This window comes from Cyanistes caeruleus, chromosome 31, assembly GCF_971803275.1.
Source record: "Cyanistes caeruleus chromosome 31, bCyaCae1.hap1.1, whole genome shotgun sequence".
Taxonomy (NCBI): domain Eukaryota; kingdom Metazoa; phylum Chordata; class Aves; order Passeriformes; family Paridae; genus Cyanistes; species Cyanistes caeruleus.
The window spans coordinates 2,312,720-2,330,236 of NC_141731.1; the positions used below are offsets into that span (position 1 = coordinate 2,312,720).

The following is a 17,517-nucleotide window of genomic DNA, read 5'->3' on the forward strand; positions in this document are numbered from 1 at the left end:
CTTTTTGCTTCTTAAAAGCCACAAATCTTCAACTCTTACTTCTCCCGCTCTGTTCCAGCATCTCACAGTGTCACAACTACTTCATCATTTGCTCAAAATCCACACTTGGAAACACTCCATTCCTCCCAATACACTCTGTCATGAATTAAAGGAGTTTTTTTCAGAACACTACTGTCCATGCCCATAGCTTTAACAGAAAAATATTTCAGCTTATTAAAGCATCTCCTTATTTCTCTTCCCCCTCTCAATTTAATTTGTTTCTTCACTCTCTTTGATGGGTTGATGGTTGATCACTCCCTCTCTCTCTCTCTCTCTCTGGAGAAAAAGGATTAATCTGCAAGTCTCATGCAGGTAGTAAAAGAGTTAAAATCTTGCTAAAGCTGCAGATGTTGATGGTGTCAGGTTTCAGTTCAGTGGCAGAAACTGCAAACCAAGTCAGGCCGGCCGGCTCCGTTTCTCCCCCCACCCCGCCCTCTGCAGCCTTGTCCGGCCTGGAGGGGGGGAGGAGGCCGAGACAGAGCCCTGTGACCTCGTCAGAAGCCAGAAACCAAAGAGAGCAAGAAATTCCCGGCCTCACATCTTCAGGTGGTGTTCACAGGTTGATCTCACTTCTCAATAGTTAAAACCGCTGCCAATTCTCCCCATGGCCAGGAATTAGTCAGGAGAAAAAACTCCCATCAGCCTCCAGCAGTTTCAACTTCCCCAGCTCTCAGAGCTATCTTAAAAGTAAAGTCACCCCAAGACACTGAGCCAGCAAAGTGAGGAAATGACAGACTCTGCTGCCACAGGCTCTCCCGTGGAGGGAACAGAAGCCCTGCAAATGCTGCCCGCAGCCCCCTGGCTACAGACACCCCGTGTTTTGCTGAAGGTGTTGACAGCAGCTTTACCAAACCAGGGGCATCCTCATGGTCTTTGTGTTTCAATAGCAACCTGGTCACTAAAAAGAGCAGGGAGACCTACAAAAGCCAGCTCAGGTTCCAGCCAGGGAAAACCTCTACTTACGTGCCAGGTTGGTCAGGTAATAGCTGGCATAGCCAATGCCATAAATGGTGCAAACGGCAACAGTGAGCTGCTCCATCATTTTTGCCAGTTTGCACACTCTGCTCCAACGCAAGGGAAAACAAGGCTCCTGTCAGTGTGCAGCTGCTCACTGACAAACGCCTCAAGCAGGAGGATGCTCCTGCACTGAGCAAGCCCAAGAGCTGCTCTGACCCTGAGGCCTTCCGTGCACCAAGGCAACCTTGGGATGTCACCACGACAAGGTGGCATCCATGCCCTGACATCACAAAGCCAATGCTCTGCGCTGCTCTGGGAATTGATGCAGAGCAACCCAACCTTCCCTACAGCAAACACAAAATTGCCTGGCAGGTTCTCCTCTGTCACAAAGGGTCACAAATCCTTTGCTGGGCTGTGGGAAATGGAAAGACAGAAACTTCCACAGATACTGAAGGGTTTGATTGACAGCCTTGGAAGGAGCTTGGGTTCATGCAATGCTAAAGGTTCACAGACGTTGAGTCGAGAATTCATAAGCTTATGTTCCTATAGCTGCAAGTAAGAATATGCCATAAATAAGTAAGAAACTGCATTGAGTGAGATGGTGGAGAGATTTCAACTGTAATTGTGTGATTTTATAGAGTAAGCTATGAATCTAAATATTATCATAAGAAGCACATGTGTGTAGGTGAGCTAGCAGTGTATTGGGTGAAAAGCAGACACAGTGCAGCAGAACTTGGCAAAGGTGAAAGGTGATTAAGTAATAATAAACTCCATGTCAGCTGTCCATTGGGCCAAAATGTGATATATTGCTGTGTAACAAAGGAACTCGTGACTACCTTTGAGCTATGGCCCACTTGTTACCCCTCCAAAATCTCATGCCTTCAGTCTGAGACCTTTTCTGATACATTCCAGCAATAAATCGACTTCACAGCAGCAGTGGTCCCACCCCTCAGTATTTACAGCCTGACAATGGGCCAAACCCTGTTGTTCAAGAGATCCAAGAGTAACTCCAAGACTGCCCTGTGGAGAGAGAAAACAAAGAGAACTTGTCCTAAGAGAACAAAGATTGCTCCTCAGTCAAGGCAGGATGGATGGAACAGAGTTTCTAAAATGTAACAAGTAGCAGAAGCAGAGTAGTTTGCAGAAGAAATTGTTATACAAGCGCTTGTCCTAGAGAAATAAACTGATGTTGCTAATAGGGAATTGATCATGGCTATTATTCGTTAGCAGCCATCTGAACATTTATACTATTGGCTACCCAGGCTCACACTATTCTAACCCAATAGGAAAAACAGCACAAAAGTGATGTACACTTGTAATAAATGTTTCCAGATATACCACCCCTGGGGACCGTGCATCGTTCATGCGCTGCAGTGCCCCAAGCACCCACATCCTGCCCCACAACTGAGCTCTGAGGTGGGACTAAACCAAAGGAAATTGGGATTTTGGCCACTGATGCTTCTGTCTAAACCCAAGAATGCCTGTTCCTGTGCCAAAGGAACTGCACAGCCATCAGCCTGCTGCAGCACTGCTGGGGCATCTCAAAGAAGCATGTGGGCCTGTGCCTCACCCCTGGAGCCCCCTGGGCACATTTGTGAGCCACAGAGATGAGGCTGCAATGGTCATAAGGAAAGAGAAGAAGAAAGTCACAGAAGAATGGGGGAAGATGTAGGAGATGGTGGGAGGAAGAAGCCAGAGGGATCAAATGGGTAACTTTCATCCAAATTGGGAGCTACGAGGCAGGGACCCAAGAGATGTGGAATAGAGACCCCATCACCTGTGACTTCCTTTCTCAGCTGAAAAGAAAAAGAATAGAGAAATAGCTGGGTTTTAGCTGTGTGTCTAGACATGAAGCCATGTTACATTTTTGAATGGCTCCACACAAGTTATTCAAGTTTTCTCCAAGCCTGCAGGTTCCCCTGCCCCTGGACCACCAGTGGCCAGTTTTGTTGGTTTTGCACGGGTTAAATTTTAGTGAGGAGGGAAGAAGCCAGCCATGGGAATGCTATTTCTGCTAAAAGGAGCTGCTAAAAGCTTTCTCCATGCCTGACAAAACCAATCACTGGCTGGCTCTGAGAACAGGACCATTGCTAAACCAATTAGAAAAGCTGGAAACACTTAGATGACAACAGATTTAAGAGCGGAAAGAAACGTGGGAAGCTCTCTTTCTTTCTGCCCTCCGAGGGGTGGGGAGGGGGCACCGAACCCCTTCCCAGCAGGCCAGCTGTGGTGGTTTGGCATTTTAGAGATAAAAGCAGAAAACACCCACAGAAGTGATTTCTCTGAGAGCGGCTGCTGGGAGTTTCTCTCTGCTTGAGATCAGGCCAAGAGCCGGCCAGTTCTGAGAACAGACAGCATTTTGCAGCACTGAAAAGTGAGATCACCTTTGTGAACAGCACCTTTTAAAAGCTCCAGCTGGGGAAGTTGTCTCTTTTTGTTTGCAGCCTGGAAAGGTATTGGAGCTGTGGTGTGGCTGGCCCCGCTCCCCGCGGCCTGTGTGGCCTGGGGGGCTGGGCTGGAGCCCAGTGGCTCTGGGCTGGGGGGATGGAGACTGCAGGACTTCCCCCGGCCCCAGGCCAGGCCAGGCTCTGCTGTGGCCCCTCCTGGGAAGCCCTCCCAGTCCCATTCCAGTGGGGTGGCTGAAGCCCTCCCCAGGGGGACCCCGGCCCTAAGCTGGCCCGGGCCACGGCTGCTGACATCTCGCCCATCCCCGCCATGGCCTGCACAGACGGCTCCAAGCTGGAAACCGTCCCCTGCCTTCCAGGGGCTGCTGAGCTGAAATCCCACACCAGGAATGCCTGCCACACCTTGGGCCACATTTAACCCTTTCACTACACAGATGAGACCTGCAGACTTCATCCCCTCTCCAGAGAGCGCAAAGTGGGAGCGATCGACATGCAAAAGACAACATCAAACATCAAGGTCAGTACGAGGAAGAGTCAAGCCTCAGGTGGAAGGAGAATGAGGAGATGCTTTAATGAGCTGAAATAGTCTTTTGGTAGGGCCATGGAGATGGACAATAACGTTCTGAAAAATAACTCCTTTCATTAATGAAAGAGTATTGGGGAGAATGAAGGATTCAAAGTGTAAATCTGAGCAAAGGTATCCATTGATGAAGCCAAGCAGGTGGTGGAGTATCTGTGACCCCATGAGACGCGTGAACAGAGAGAGAGAGAGATGAGAGCTGATGAAGATCCTTTGTCCCCAGGGAGAGAAGAAGAAAACTTCTGTTCCCAGAGATGATCACCAAGACAGATGAAGAGAATAACTCTTGAATCCTTAAAATAATACCCCTTGAGTTCATGGCCCGTGAACACACCTCAGAGTGGTGTGGAAATGGTCGGAAGGCATGATGGCAGAGTTTTGCCCTGGGTGGCTGCTATTCATAGAAAGGAAAAAGCACAAGAAAAGTCTTTTCTTGTGGACAACTCTCCATGGAATAACAAGAGAAAACTCCTCTCCCTACAGATACTGATGAAAAGGCTATCGTATAGTTGGTACTGCATTAACATCCCAAGTTTTGTCCCTACACTGTCAGTTGAGAAAGGAAAAAGTTGGTTGGGGAGAGAAAAGGTGTCTGGAGGTTTTATTCTGGTTTCTTATTTCTTATAGTCCTGTTAATAAAGTTTCTTTATTCCTTCTAACTTTTAAGCCTGGTTTGCCCTTCTCCTAATCCATATCTCACAGTGAGATATGAGTAAGTGCCGTGGAGATTTCAGCCAGCGCTAAACCCACCACATTATTTAGTGCTTTAGCCAAAAAACTCAAATTAGCGAATCTCAGCCACTGCACCAGGCTGAAGCTGAGGATCCCCAGCCAAGCTCAGAGGGAGGAGAACACAGCATTTGTGGGATCCTTTCCAGTCCGACTTGCTTTAGCTGGAGCCTGGGGGAGGAGAGAGCAGGAGAAGGGTTGGCTGAGTCCTCTCCCCTCTGCCTTGCCCTTCTCTGCTGGATCCTCAGTTCATCCCACACCCACCCCAGGACTCCATCCCCATCCTACTGGGGCTGACGGGATTAAAGGAGATAAAGAGGAGATTAAAAAGATAGAGAGGAGAGAAAAAGAGAAGTTTAAATGCAGTTTAAATATGAAAGAAATACATATGTTAGTGACTGCTGAGAGTTGAAAGGGAGCTGAAGGGTTTGGGAAGGGCCAGGAGCCCGTGAAGGGCTCAGGAGCTGCTGCTGCCGGGAGGGAGGAAATGCACCAATGGCTCCCAGCAGAGTCTGTGCTTTGAGGCTCTTTCCCAAACAGCTGCAGGAGGGAAAGCAGCTGAGTTTGGAGGAAGAGTTTTCTGCGGAGGTTTCCTGTTTGGAGCTGTCACAAGCTTGAGCTGCTCAAGGGAAACGCGGCTCTGCTTCCAGCAGGGCCCAACTGCCCGGGAGCACAACTTGGTTCCCTGGCCCTGAGCCAACGGGCAGCAGCAGCTTCTGTTCCCTCCTGGCTCTTGTGTCATTTCCAGCAGCACAAGACACACCAAGAAAAGCTCCTCCAGAACATGCCATGAGAAACACAACCTGATTTCATTGCATGAAGGAGCTCTGACAGTCCCACGGGTTCAGGTTTGTTTGTCAGTGAACAGAGCAGGGAAAAGCACAGACACATTCCCTGCACAGGGAATTCACAGGAGGAAAGTGCAGCGCTGGAGGATGTGCTTGGATACAACGTTCCCATGGCAGTTTTGGGGATAAAATCGTCAGCAGAGAGAAAAGAAAAAGTCCTACCAAGGGTGGGCTGGGGAGGGCTGGTGCTTCCCGGGAGGCTCCCGAAGCTCAACAGTATGGAAGACTGGGTAGCTAACAAAGGTCGTGTTCCCATGCAGCAATTAGCTGAGAAAGAATTAAACAACAGTAGAGTGTAGTTGGTATGAGATGTTGCAAAGTCAGAAAGACCTTAGTGATAACTGTGAACTGAGAACAGGACACTGTGATCAGAAGAATGTGGATTCAGCACAGATGAATGACCACAAGAATGTGGAACTAGGTGGAGTTGTCCTTAAATGAAATACCCAATAATGAGCTTGCTTTTGCACTATGTAGGAGCCTAATTATTGATGTTATATAGGGAGTTTGGAGTTGCCAATAAAGGAGACTTGCTGATCATTCATATTGAGTGCTGCTTGTCTCCCGACAAACTCATCAAATGGTGCCCGAACAAATGGGACCCTTGGGACCTTTGGGACCTTTGGGACATTAAAAAGCGAAGGCCACAGGAGTCGGCGACAGGGGACGGGTCCTCCGCAGCAAGGACGGCGAAAAGCAACGGTGCCGCGCCCCAGGCGACCTCAGAGGAGAGTCCTGGCCGTAACGTGCTGCCAAACCTTGTAGGGCTGCAACAGCGCTGACGGTAAGATGGAAAGGCAAGCAGCACATGATTTATTTACCTGCTTTTTAGAAAAGCCACAGCTTAAGGGTTTTGATTTGCGCAAGGAGCTCCCTGGACTTCTTGCTTATGGGTATGCTCACGCCTTTGCCTCCCACTGCTGGGCAAACACTCCTATCTATGCTGCCCATGGAAAGAGGGAGGGAGAGTCAGAGAGAAGGAAATAATAAGAAAGAAATTCCAGAGCAAACGCTGAAACAACGAACAGAATCTGTTCAGTTACGGCAGGATGTGATATATCCTGAACTATTTGCTTCACTTTTGGAGTCACTCTTAACACTACAATCTTATTTAAGTTCCAACTTTGCTACCCTGGAAGAAAAGAATCCAAATTTAGATTGGTTTCCACCCAAACCAGGGGGACATGGGGGAGCACCGAGGTGTGCGCAGAGAGCGGGGGCACCCCCGGGGCAGAAGCAGTGCAGAAAAAGTTCCAAGGCCACACTGAACAATTACAGAAACAGCTGAGCAGAAACAGGTGGCTCAGACAGCTTCAGAAAGAGACAAAATAGCCAAAAAATCACAAACTATATGGTATCTAGTTCAAAATTCATCACTGTAATTAGAAGTTGATAAGCTGCAATGGTCACCGTTGTTAGCACCTGGCCATGGAGAGATTTTCGTGTAACATCGCTTGCTTTTGTAAAAATCGTGCCCCTTTTTTCCTCTATCAGTGAACAAGAGAGATTGAGAGAAGTAACTGTATGTGTTAAAGTTAACTTTGTGAGGTTTTTTGGGTTTTTTTCTGCAAGAGCATGTGGGGAATGTGAAGAAAGATAACAGCAGCAGAGAGCAGCAGCAGGGCGGGCAGTCCACCCCCCCGCTCCCTCTCTAAGAAAAAGCACCAGGATAGTACCCAGTTTGTTAAAAAGTCATGATTCATTGGTTTTTTAAAATGTTTTTATATACCCTGTTAGAGTTAATTTTGTGTTTTAAGTAATAATGAATTTATGCAGTTGCAGTTTTTTAGAGTTTTCCTGGAGAAATTACTGTGATTCTTTGGAAGTTTAAAAAGGCCCATTTTCAAGAAAAAAGGTGTTTAAGGTGAATATTAACAGAAGTTACCTTGCAATAATTAGTTTTAAAACCTAAGGTTAAAATATGGTATAATTTACAGCTACTAAGAAAACCTTCCAATTGATGTTATCTACAAAAGATACTTATGGTTTAAAAAAATTAATTAGTTAAGAGAACTTTACTGTACAAGACAAAGTTAAGTTAAAGTATATGTTACTCATTTGCTTGTTTTTTCCACAATTTTAATAAGGTAATTTCAATGTGAGTCCTTTTGTTATATAAAATACATATAACTGCATATATACCAATTTGGATTTTAGATTTTAGTTTAAGAATTGGTCTTTATGTTTCTGAAAAGTGCTACAAAAGCTGAATGGCAACTTGGCCAAATCCTGTGTTGTTGTGGTTTTTCTCTAGAAAAACTGCACTTTAAAATCCTAACCAATTTAAACATATACTAGGCAAATTCCTGTTTTGAATGAGTATTTTTAGTACCATTTGCAGTTATTGTGAGTTATTCTCAAGGCTAGATGACATAGAATTGTGATGGATTTGTTACATTTTTATAATCTTTATAGTGAATCCATGTTACTGTTATATTGTGTTTAAAAGGTATATATCAAACCTTTAGTTGCCTCTTTGTAGTAACAGAATAAGATTAAGTTATGTTTTTATTTAATATAGATTAAGTGTTAATAGAATTAAGAAAAGTCAAGTTTTATTATGTTTAGGCTTGAATGTTTTTAAGTTAAGTTTTATAACTTAGATATTCCTTTAAGGTTAAGTTTTGTTATTTCCTTTTGTTATAATTAATTTTATTAATTTTAAATATTGTTTAATTTAAATTGTTTTATGTTTTATCGGAGACACTTGTCTAAACTGCAAAGTACAGTTATTTTCCTAGAGAGATGAAGATAGCTACAACTGACACAGCTGTGACAGAACGGTGATGAAACCTGCTTGTGGATAGAAGTGAATGCAGTCTGTGACACCCTGTAAGAGACGGTCCGAAGATTCCCTCATCTATCTCACAACCGTCTCAAGGACAGAGACTGAGACCCTGAATATCACAAGGGACTTGGTTTGGGGGTTTGGGCCTAGCTGAGATGGATGTTTGCTCAGTGATTGTTTGCAGGTGGCTGCACGGTACACTGCTCTCGTTCCTGCTGGTGAGCAGAGGCTTGGTAACCTGCGTAACGGGTTTTCCACGACTCATGGCTCTCATTCCTGCTGGTGAGCAGAGGTTTGTGCCTGGTACCCGGTGCAATGGGTTTTCCACAACACCTTGTCCTTGTTCCTGCTGGTGAGCAAAGACTTGCAAGACATGGATCGCTCTGTACCCTACACCTGCTCCCTGCGCAATGGAATTTCATTACAATGATCATCAATCTCATCTGGTTTTGGCCCTGCGCCCCTCGCTTTGCAAAAGACTATAAAATTATACCCCAAACTTACCTTCCTTTGAGATCTCCCCAACGGACAGAAGACTCTGCGTCGTTGGACGGCTGAGTGGACTTCGACGTTGGTAGCTATAATCCCCTTACTCTCTTTTCCTTATGCTTTGCTTTCTCTTTTCTTTCCCTCTATCGCATATTAGTGCTGATGAGCACTCAATAAACTGTGTTTTCTTGTTTAAGTCCTTGGTTTGCTGATAATCTTTTGTACTCTAAGACCGACTAAAAGAACCACATCACGAATCCCACCTTGCGGATCGTGACATAAATTGGCGTCACGGACAGGATTCTGAGAGACAGAAGGGGTTGCAGGTTGTTGTGCAGTCTGTATCAGGGGAAGGACGTTTCGCTTCAGCCGCACCTAGCCTGCCACGCTGGTGAGCAGTGTCTAGAAAGCAAGGGAGGCGACTCGAATTTCTCGCAAACTGCACACGCCCAGGTGAAAAGCACCCCTACACTCATTTGAGGGCTCTGTCTTCAGAATTTTACACGGGATCTTTGAGTACAAAAGGTGGGACTTACTGGTTTTTTATATGCTGACTGCTTGGTGTAGCGGAGAGTCTGAATTTTAACATAAAGGGGTGCCTCCCAAGCAGATTTGGTCTCTCCACCCACGACAGGGGGGAACGCAGCGTTGGCTGCGTCTGATGTAGTGTAACTGAGTTTTACCTCCCTGTAGTGGTTCTGTGTACTGTTATGTGTTTTTGATGAATTTTGACTGCTTGGTGTAGCGGAGAGTCTGAATTTTAACATAAAGGTGTGCCTCCCAAGCAGATTTGGTCTCTCCACCCACGGCAGGGGGGAACGCAGCGTTGGCTGTGTCTGATGTAGTGTGACTGAGTTTTACCTCCCTGTAGTGGTTCTGTGTACTGTTATGTGTTTTTGATGAATTTTGACTGCTTGGTGTAGTAAAGAGACAACTTGAATTTTAACATAAAGGGGTGCCTCCCAAGCAGATTTTGTCTCTTCATCCATACAGGGACGCGAAGGGTGACGTGGCAAAGGCTGCGTCTGTGCGTAACTTAAGTCTTACCTCCCTGTAGTGGTACTGAACCCTTCACACACACAAAGATGAGTGAACACTCTGAAAACTCTAGTATAAAAGATAAAGCTGCATTCATTGCTTTGTTAGCAAAACACAATGCTAAGCCCTCCCCAGCTGGGGAAGAATGGGCTCAAAATAATTGGTTTAACCTGGAAAATGTAACTGATAGAATTTGCTCCCTGCAACATGAGGCAAAGTTCAAACTTGGCCGTAATAAAACCATAATTTGTTCTGTATTGGGAGCTTGCCTTACGTCGGCTGTAGAGGCTCGCACGAGACGAAGGCAGGAAGAGAATGTAATTATACAATCCCTACAAAATTTAGTTGAAAGTTTGCAAAATGAAATTCATTTCTTACGAACTGCTCTGAGTGAGGAGTGTGCCAAAAATTCACAGTGTGCTGATTCCTTTAAGGAGTCGCTGGAAAAAGAAACTCCTCAGATAAATCACATATATCCTCAAGCAGAATTACATTTGGTAAAAAATTGTGGTGAAAACTGTTGCTCCCAAATAAGACCTTTGATTAAAACAGAATATAACTATATCAATGATGAAGATCTTGATCCACATATAACCACTAAAGAAATCCCGTACACTGCTACTGAATTGGCTAAGTTAAAAAAGGAGTATGGGTGTCTCCCTCAGGAGTCAGAGACAGAATATGTATTTCGAGTGTCTCTCACAGGGGGAGATCAAATTCAATTATCTGAACAAGAAGCAAGTGGTTATTGGGGACATGGTGTTTTCTTAACAACAGGAGATAACCGCAACCCATGGTCCCTAACACAGCGAGCTGCATATTGGGCAGGGGGACTTAACCCCCTGGAAAGGGGAGATCCTGTAGCTCTAACCGGCTCCCCAGACCAAATTCTCAAAAACATGCATAAGGCAGCTTGTCTACAACTGATTTATGAAAGAAAATTAATTGTTGGTTATGAATCACCAATTTTGTTACCTGTGAAAGCTGAAATTATGACCCCTTTAATTTGTGGTCTTCCAGAATCACTGAAACCTACAGCAATTCTCCTCCAAACAACCATAGATGATATCCTTGTGGGAGGAGATGAAAAAGAAGTAATAAAAAATAAAGATGCTGAAAAGAGGTGCACTACCTGGGAAAAGGGATTGTTGGTAGTTAATCCAGCTCTCATAGAAGTAGAAAAAATTACACAACAACAACCAATTGCATTAAAAGGCCCTTTTGAAATTACTAAGACAGCCACTACTGGGACTCTCCACCCTGACGGGGTGGCCCAGAGGGCCACAGTGAGAAAGTGGTATGCCCGGATTGAACATGACTCTAACATCTTCTCAGTAACAGAAGGAGCTGTAAAAAATCAGGTGATACAAAAAACTGAGAGCTTAAGTAGCAGCCATGACAAACCTGACTTGATAATTAAAGAAACCCCTCCCAACATAAAAACAGAAAAGGGTAGGCTGATTTCTAGCCTACAGTATTGGTGGAACTTGGGTGTGAAGAAAGGGGTACCGAAGGGTTTAATGGTTAACCTGCCGCTTAAAAAATTAAGTGAATTGGTCTCTCAGTGGCAGGATTCCAGCCCCATTGTACCAAGCGCTCCACCTCACCCTCAACTGATTCTGGGCAGTGGGCCAAAGCAACACCACTCACAGGTTCTGGACAGTGAGCAAAAACAATCAGCAAACTCTTGGTTCACTGATACCTCTGCCAAACGAGAGGGAGAAGTGTGGAGGTGTGGGGCAGTAGCCCTCCAGCTTTCCTCTGCTGAACAAATCGTTACTGAGGGAGAAAGCAGCGCTCAGGCTGCAGAGCTGATAGCTGTTTGGAGTGTTTTCCAACATGAGGTACAGAATACCTCTCTTGTCTACACTAACAGTGTCTTATCTACACTAACTCCTATGCTATGTTCAAGGGATATACTGAGTGGCTTCCTTTTTGGCAACAAAAGGACTGGGAAGTAAACAGAATTCCAGTATGACAAAATGAAAAGTGGCAAGAAATTCTATGCTTTCTGCTGGTAAGAGTGGGGATTATATCTTGGTTAGTCCAAACTGAAACTTTTAAAAGAACTACAGGAGAATATGCATGGGTAACCTCCGATGCCCTGGGGATAGAGCATTGGATAAACACCCACTGGATAATTCCATCATTTTAATCTCCTGCCCCTATGTGGCAGACTCTGTTTTGTTTATTTTCTACAGAAGAACACTGAGGGACATGAAGATCAGATAAACCATGAATTTACAGATTTAAAATAAATGCTGTAACAAAGCCTATATTTAGTGTAATAATCACATACCATGGTGTGAATACCCCTTTTTGTGCTAAATGACAAAGCTAATGTTTTCCCTGTTTTTTCTGTTAACTCAAGGTGATGATGTTTCAATACGCTGCAGACTGAGTACCGGATCCCACACTGAGCCTGTACACAGTCAAGTTGCCGGATCTCGTGGCCAGGTTATATCTTGTGAAACTTGAAATCAAGATTGTTGGCTGAATTTAACGGCTGTACAATTGTCCTCCAAAGTCGTGTGTGGTAAAAACAATACCAAATATTGGGGAGAGCTTAATGTTCAGGTTGTAATACCTACCATACAGCCACCAAGTAGATTGACTCCAAAAATTTTTGAAATTGGACCCTATGTAATCAGGAAAACTGGCCAACAACAAATGCTATTTAACCCAGCATGGTCTATCAAACAAGTCAAATTACTAATGCAAAACAATGCCTCAGAGATTCAGCCAGCTTGTTCACCTTTTTTGCAAACTTCCTTTGAGGGGCGGACAACCTGGTTGCGAAAGCGAAATTCTTTTCACAGACGGATGACAAGAGGTATAACCGGTGTCGTGGGATCAGGACTAGGAATTTTGAATAGTATTGATTCAGAAGTATTGATGAATAAATTGGCTGTTGCAACTAAAGATTTGACCAAAATACAGCAACCACTGAGGTCATCTTTAACTGCTTTGGGAACCCAACAGTGGTTGCTATCAAACATATTACCAAATTGGGAAAGGGTAAACGTAGATGATCACAAATTAATAATTGATGCACTCAGTGCTACCCAAAACAATGTTTCTCTGGCTCTTAGCTGTATTCAAGCCCAGTTGTGGATGCAGTCAGTTGCTGCATCAATTATCAGAGAGGGTGAAGAAGGCACCTTTCCCACTGAGATTCGGAAAATAGTCTGGGACAATGCCAATGATTTTGAAAAAGAATTTCAATCTTGGTGGAATTTGGTAAATTTTACCTACGATCCCACCACAAACACAGCCACAGCTTTTGTGTTGACAATACGTAATGCTTCAGTACATTCAATCTTTCCTATCATTGCACTGGGGCTGAATCATGACGGAGCTGTTCTCTATCCTTTAGAGCATAGGGAATGGGCCCTTCAGGCTGGTGGGAAATGGCAAACTGTTGGTTTAGAAAATTGTATTGTCCGGGAACAAAAGGGGTTTATCTGTGAAAGTAATGCAATCAAAGCTCAAGACATTTGTTTAGACACAGAACAGAATATCTGTCATTTTGAAATCCATCCTAATGAGACTTCTGAAACAGTGCTTGTGTATGTAGGCAATGGATGTGTATGCTTGAGAACTGCTTGTGATAGTATGCTTGTAGAAAACATAGTAGTGGATACTAAGAATCATTCAAATTTTTGTGTATGCAATTTTACTAAGATTGTAGGATGTGACTTTTCCTATTTAGCTCCAGTTACTTCATATTATCTTTTGCAGTATAATTACACTTTGATTCATCGTTTAGTGCCTGCTCCAATTGGAATGAACTTTACTCTGGTAAGGCAATTGTTGCTTCACCAGGATTTAATCGAAATTTTGGAAAAGATCAAAAAGGATGGACAAAAGACCTTAGTTACGGTTCACCACAATGTGAAAGGAATACATCGTGTTCTGGAAAGAGTAAGGAAAGGTGCTGAACACAAGTCGTGGGACACTCTTTTTGGGTGGTCACCAACTGCTACAGGTGTTTTGAACAAATTGTGTCATCCCATCATCGTCCTCTTGGTTTTAGTTTTACTTGGTTTTGTTCTATCAGCAATTTTGTACATCCTGAATTGGAGAATGATGAAGCGGTTGACACAATTGACTTCCATAATGGATGCACACAACATGATTGGTACTTTACATGTTGCTGATACCCCTAAGGTTATCGATACTCGATGAATTATGCAGGCACTACAATAAATAATTTGACATTGTGACTAGGAGGTTAATCATTTTATCATGGTGTATTTTAGAATATAATTTATTGTTTGTTTTAAGATAAGAAACCAATATGTAAGTCTTAGTTGAAATGATATATAATAGTTTTTCTTTGAAATCAATATATTAATTTTCTTATTGTTTTTGTTTTCTCTTTTTCCTTTTTCTGTCCCTTATCTTTTCCCTACTACCTGTCTCTGTTTTTTCTGGGATATACTACCAACTGTAACGAGTCCTGAAGACTTCAGAGAAGATTTCTGCAGCAGCACTACAACATCGTGCAGAAAGACCTCGACGATTGTGAGCCACGGGGTGGTGTAAGAGACGGTCTGAAGATTCCCTCATCTGTCTCACAACCATCTCAAGGACAGAGACTGAGACCCTGAATATCACAAGGGACTTGGTTTGGGGGTTTGGGCCTAGCTGAGATGGATGTTTGCTCAGTGATTGTTTGCAGGTGGTTGCACGGTACACTGCTCTCGTTCCTGCTGGTGAGCAGAGGCTTGGTAACCTGCACAATGGGTTTTCCATGATTCATGGCTCTCATTCCTGCTGGTGAGCAGAGGCTTGTGCGTGGTACCCGGTGCAATGGGTTTTCCACAACACCTTGTCCTTGTTCTGCTGGTGAGCAAAGACTTGCAAGACATGGATCGCTCTGTACCCTACACCTGCTCCCTGCGCAATGGAATTCATCACAATGATCATCAATCTCCTCTGGTTTTGGCCCTGCGCCCCTCGCTTTGCAAAAGACTATAAAATTATACCCCAAACTTACCTTCCTTTGAGATCTCCCCAACGGACAGAAGACTCTGCGTCATTGGACGGCTGAGTGGACTTCGACGTTGGTAGCTATAATCCCCTTACTCTCTTTTCCTCGTGCTTTGCTTTCTCTTTTCTTTCCCTCTATCGCATATTAGTGCTGATGAGCACTCAATAAACTGTGTTTTCTTGTTTAAGTCCTTGGTTTGCTGATAATCTTTTGTACTCTAAGACCGACTAAAAGAACCACATCACGAATCCCACCTTGCGGAGCGTGACACCCCTGCACTTCCATTTCTGGGCAAACCTCCCTTCCTGGGCACAGAGACCCCCTTGAACGTTCATTTTGGGGCACCGGGACCCCTGGTACCCCCTTCCCAGCTCCAAAAACCCCTGCACCCCCTTATCTGGAACCTGGAATCCCTGAACACCCATTCTCGGGAATGGAAACCTCCCAGAACCCCCATTCCTGGGCACCAGAACCCCCCTGAACCTCCATTTTCAGGCACTGGGACCCCTTGAACCCCAGAACAGAGGAAGGGACCCCCCTGAACTCCCATTCCGCTGCAGCAGGACCCCCGTGCACCCCTGTATCCAGGGCTGGAACCCTCCCAAACCCCCCATCCTCACACCCTGGGACCCCCCTGCAGCCCAGCCAGGCTGTTGCCCCCCTGCTTTGTTGGTTTAACCCAAAGTTATCTCCTCCCCTGCCCTGCCCATCATTGTATCCCAACCCCTTTTTCCAGCACCTTCCCTATCAATCTTGTCCACCCTGCCCCTTGTTCCCAAATGTCCCCTGTCAATCCTGCCTTATGCCAACCCCCTGCTTGGACGTCCCCTTTGGAAATCCCCTAATCCACAGCACCCCATTGGTCCATGTGTCCTATTCCCCTCCCCAGGATATCCCTCACTGGTTGAAATTGTATCCACCCCTGGGCCCTCCCCATATATAAATTGCTGTATGCTTGTATTCTGTGTCTTTTGTCCCTGGACCCTTGGGAGACTAAACCTTTCCCTGAACCCCAATATGAAAGACCTTCCCCCCATTCTTGCCTCCACACTGTGCCTGACAGCTGTTAAGTGCTGTAGAGCATTGCTCTAAGCCACACCTCGGGTCATCCTGCTCCAGAGGTGTGTTCCACTCCTGGCGTGGAGCTGAGGAAAAGCTGACCGGCCTTGGCACCATTTCACACCCAGCTGATCCCAGTGTGTCCCCCTCTCTCCCAGTGCCCTCCAGCGTGTCCATCTCGCTGGTGCCCTTGAGCTGGAGCCAGCAGCTCCTGGTGCTGCTGGAAACCGCCCCCGGCAATGCGGGCTCAGCTCCAGCTGCCAGGTGGAGCACGGCAGCCTGGAGCACCCCCTGAGCCGGCACTGGGGCACGGCCCGGCCCCCACAGCGCCGGGGGCAGCAGGGGAGGCAGTAGAGGGGCTGGGAGGGGGACTGGGGTGTGCTGGGAGTATGGATGTTAACTATGAGCAAAAGTAGGGAGCGCAGTGCCTGTAGAATAGCAGGCTGCATAACTTTCTCAGTCCCACCTGAGAAAGTGGCCTGGGAAATCATGGGGAGGAATTAAAACAATCCTCAGAGATAGAAGACAGCCTTGCAGGTGCTGTTTGTCAGTTTCGTGTTTTCTTGCAAGAGAAGGTCGAGGGGTGGTGTACCCCAGTGACCAATGATGGTGTGTCGCTCCGATTGGGAACGGCGAGGAAGAACGACACGGACTCTCAAGGGAGTTACAACACGAGAATTCTCTGGTTTATTACTTCAGGCCTGTTTTATAGACTGGTACGTGGAAGGTACAGAAAAGAAACTCTTATTGGTTAACAAAGTGCTACATCACCATCATTGGTCAGGGGGGCCCATCACCCCCCTGGCCTTCTCCTGCAAGAGAAAACAAAACTGCAAAACAACACCTGCAAGGCTGTTTAGTGTCCCTGAGAATTGTTTTAATTCCTTCTCATATTTTTCCCAGGCTATTTTCTCAGGCAGCCCGAGGAGCCAGGCGGCCTGTAATTTGTACAGGCACTGTGGTTTAGATTTAGCATCCATAATGGTGATGTGTTAGTTCACTGACCAATAAGTTTTACCTTTCTGTACTTTCATGTATCGGTCTATAAAAAAAGATCTGAGGTAATAAACCTTAAGAGCTCTCCTGTTCAACTCACAAGAGAGTCTGTGTTGTTCTTCTCGCCGTTCCCAATAGAGTGACACCGGGAGTAACTGTGAGGGAGTTTGAGATAGACTGATTTAAACTGGGAGAGGGGTTTGTGGGCCAAGAATGGCTGAGAAGGGGATTAAAGGTTATTGGGGAGGGTGGGATGGGGTTCAGGGGGTCCTGGTGGAAACTGGGAGGGAGTTTAGGGGTGCTGGGTGTCACTGGGAGGGATTTGAGTGAGCCTGGAGGGACTGGAAGGAGACTGGAGATTGGAAAGCAGGGGTTGGGATGAGGTTCATTGCACTGGGAAGAGACTGAGAGGGTTCCTGATGAGTCCTGGTGGGGCTGGGAAGGAACTGGGAGGGGGTCCTGGGGCTCCTGTGATGGTGAGGGGCAACGGGGAGGGGGCTGTGGGATCCTGATAGGGACAGGAGGGGCTTTGGTGGATCCTGGGGAGGCTGGGAAGGGACTGGGAGGAGGTTTCAGAGGTCCTGGTGGGGTGG

General features: G+C 45.7%; 2 protein-coding genes and 1 long non-coding RNA gene across 4 annotated transcripts in view; 2 read left to right on the forward strand and 1 right to left on the reverse strand.

Annotated features, from left to right (window-relative positions):
• LOC147648689 (serine/threonine-protein kinase PAK 3-like) overlaps window positions 1-1,237 on the reverse strand; it is a 356,261-nt gene extending 355,024 nt beyond the window's left edge. For both annotated transcript variants that reach the window (XM_086866522.1, XM_086866520.1), the window contains exon 1: window positions 1,003-1,237. In XM_086866522.1, coding sequence (XP_086722648.1) covers window positions 1,003-1,081 — 79 coding nt within the window. In that variant the 5' untranslated portion in view covers window positions 1,082-1,237. The remainder of the gene's footprint in view (window positions 1-1,002) is intronic.
• A 7,024-nt stretch (window positions 1,238-8,261) lies between these two features.
• Window positions 8,262-15,056, forward strand: LOC147648701 (uncharacterized). The gene is made up of 2 exons (XR_015279977.1): window positions 8,262-8,920; window positions 12,245-15,056. It is a non-coding gene; the product is annotated as an uncharacterized LOC147648701 (long non-coding RNA).
• Window positions 8,912-15,056, forward strand: LOC147648702 (uncharacterized). Its single transcript, XM_086866517.1, has one exon. The coding sequence runs from the start codon at window positions 9,921-9,923 to the stop codon at window positions 11,832-11,834; it is 1,914 nt and encodes a 637-aa protein (XP_086722643.1). The 5' UTR covers window positions 8,912-9,920; the 3' UTR covers window positions 11,835-15,056.
• Window positions 15,057-17,517: the final 2,461 nt, after the last annotated feature.

Coding starts and splice junctions, on each gene's coding strand:
- LOC147648702 (XM_086866517.1), top strand. CDS start 9,921: ATGAGTGAACACTCTGAAAACTCTAGTATAAAAGATAAAGCTGCATTC.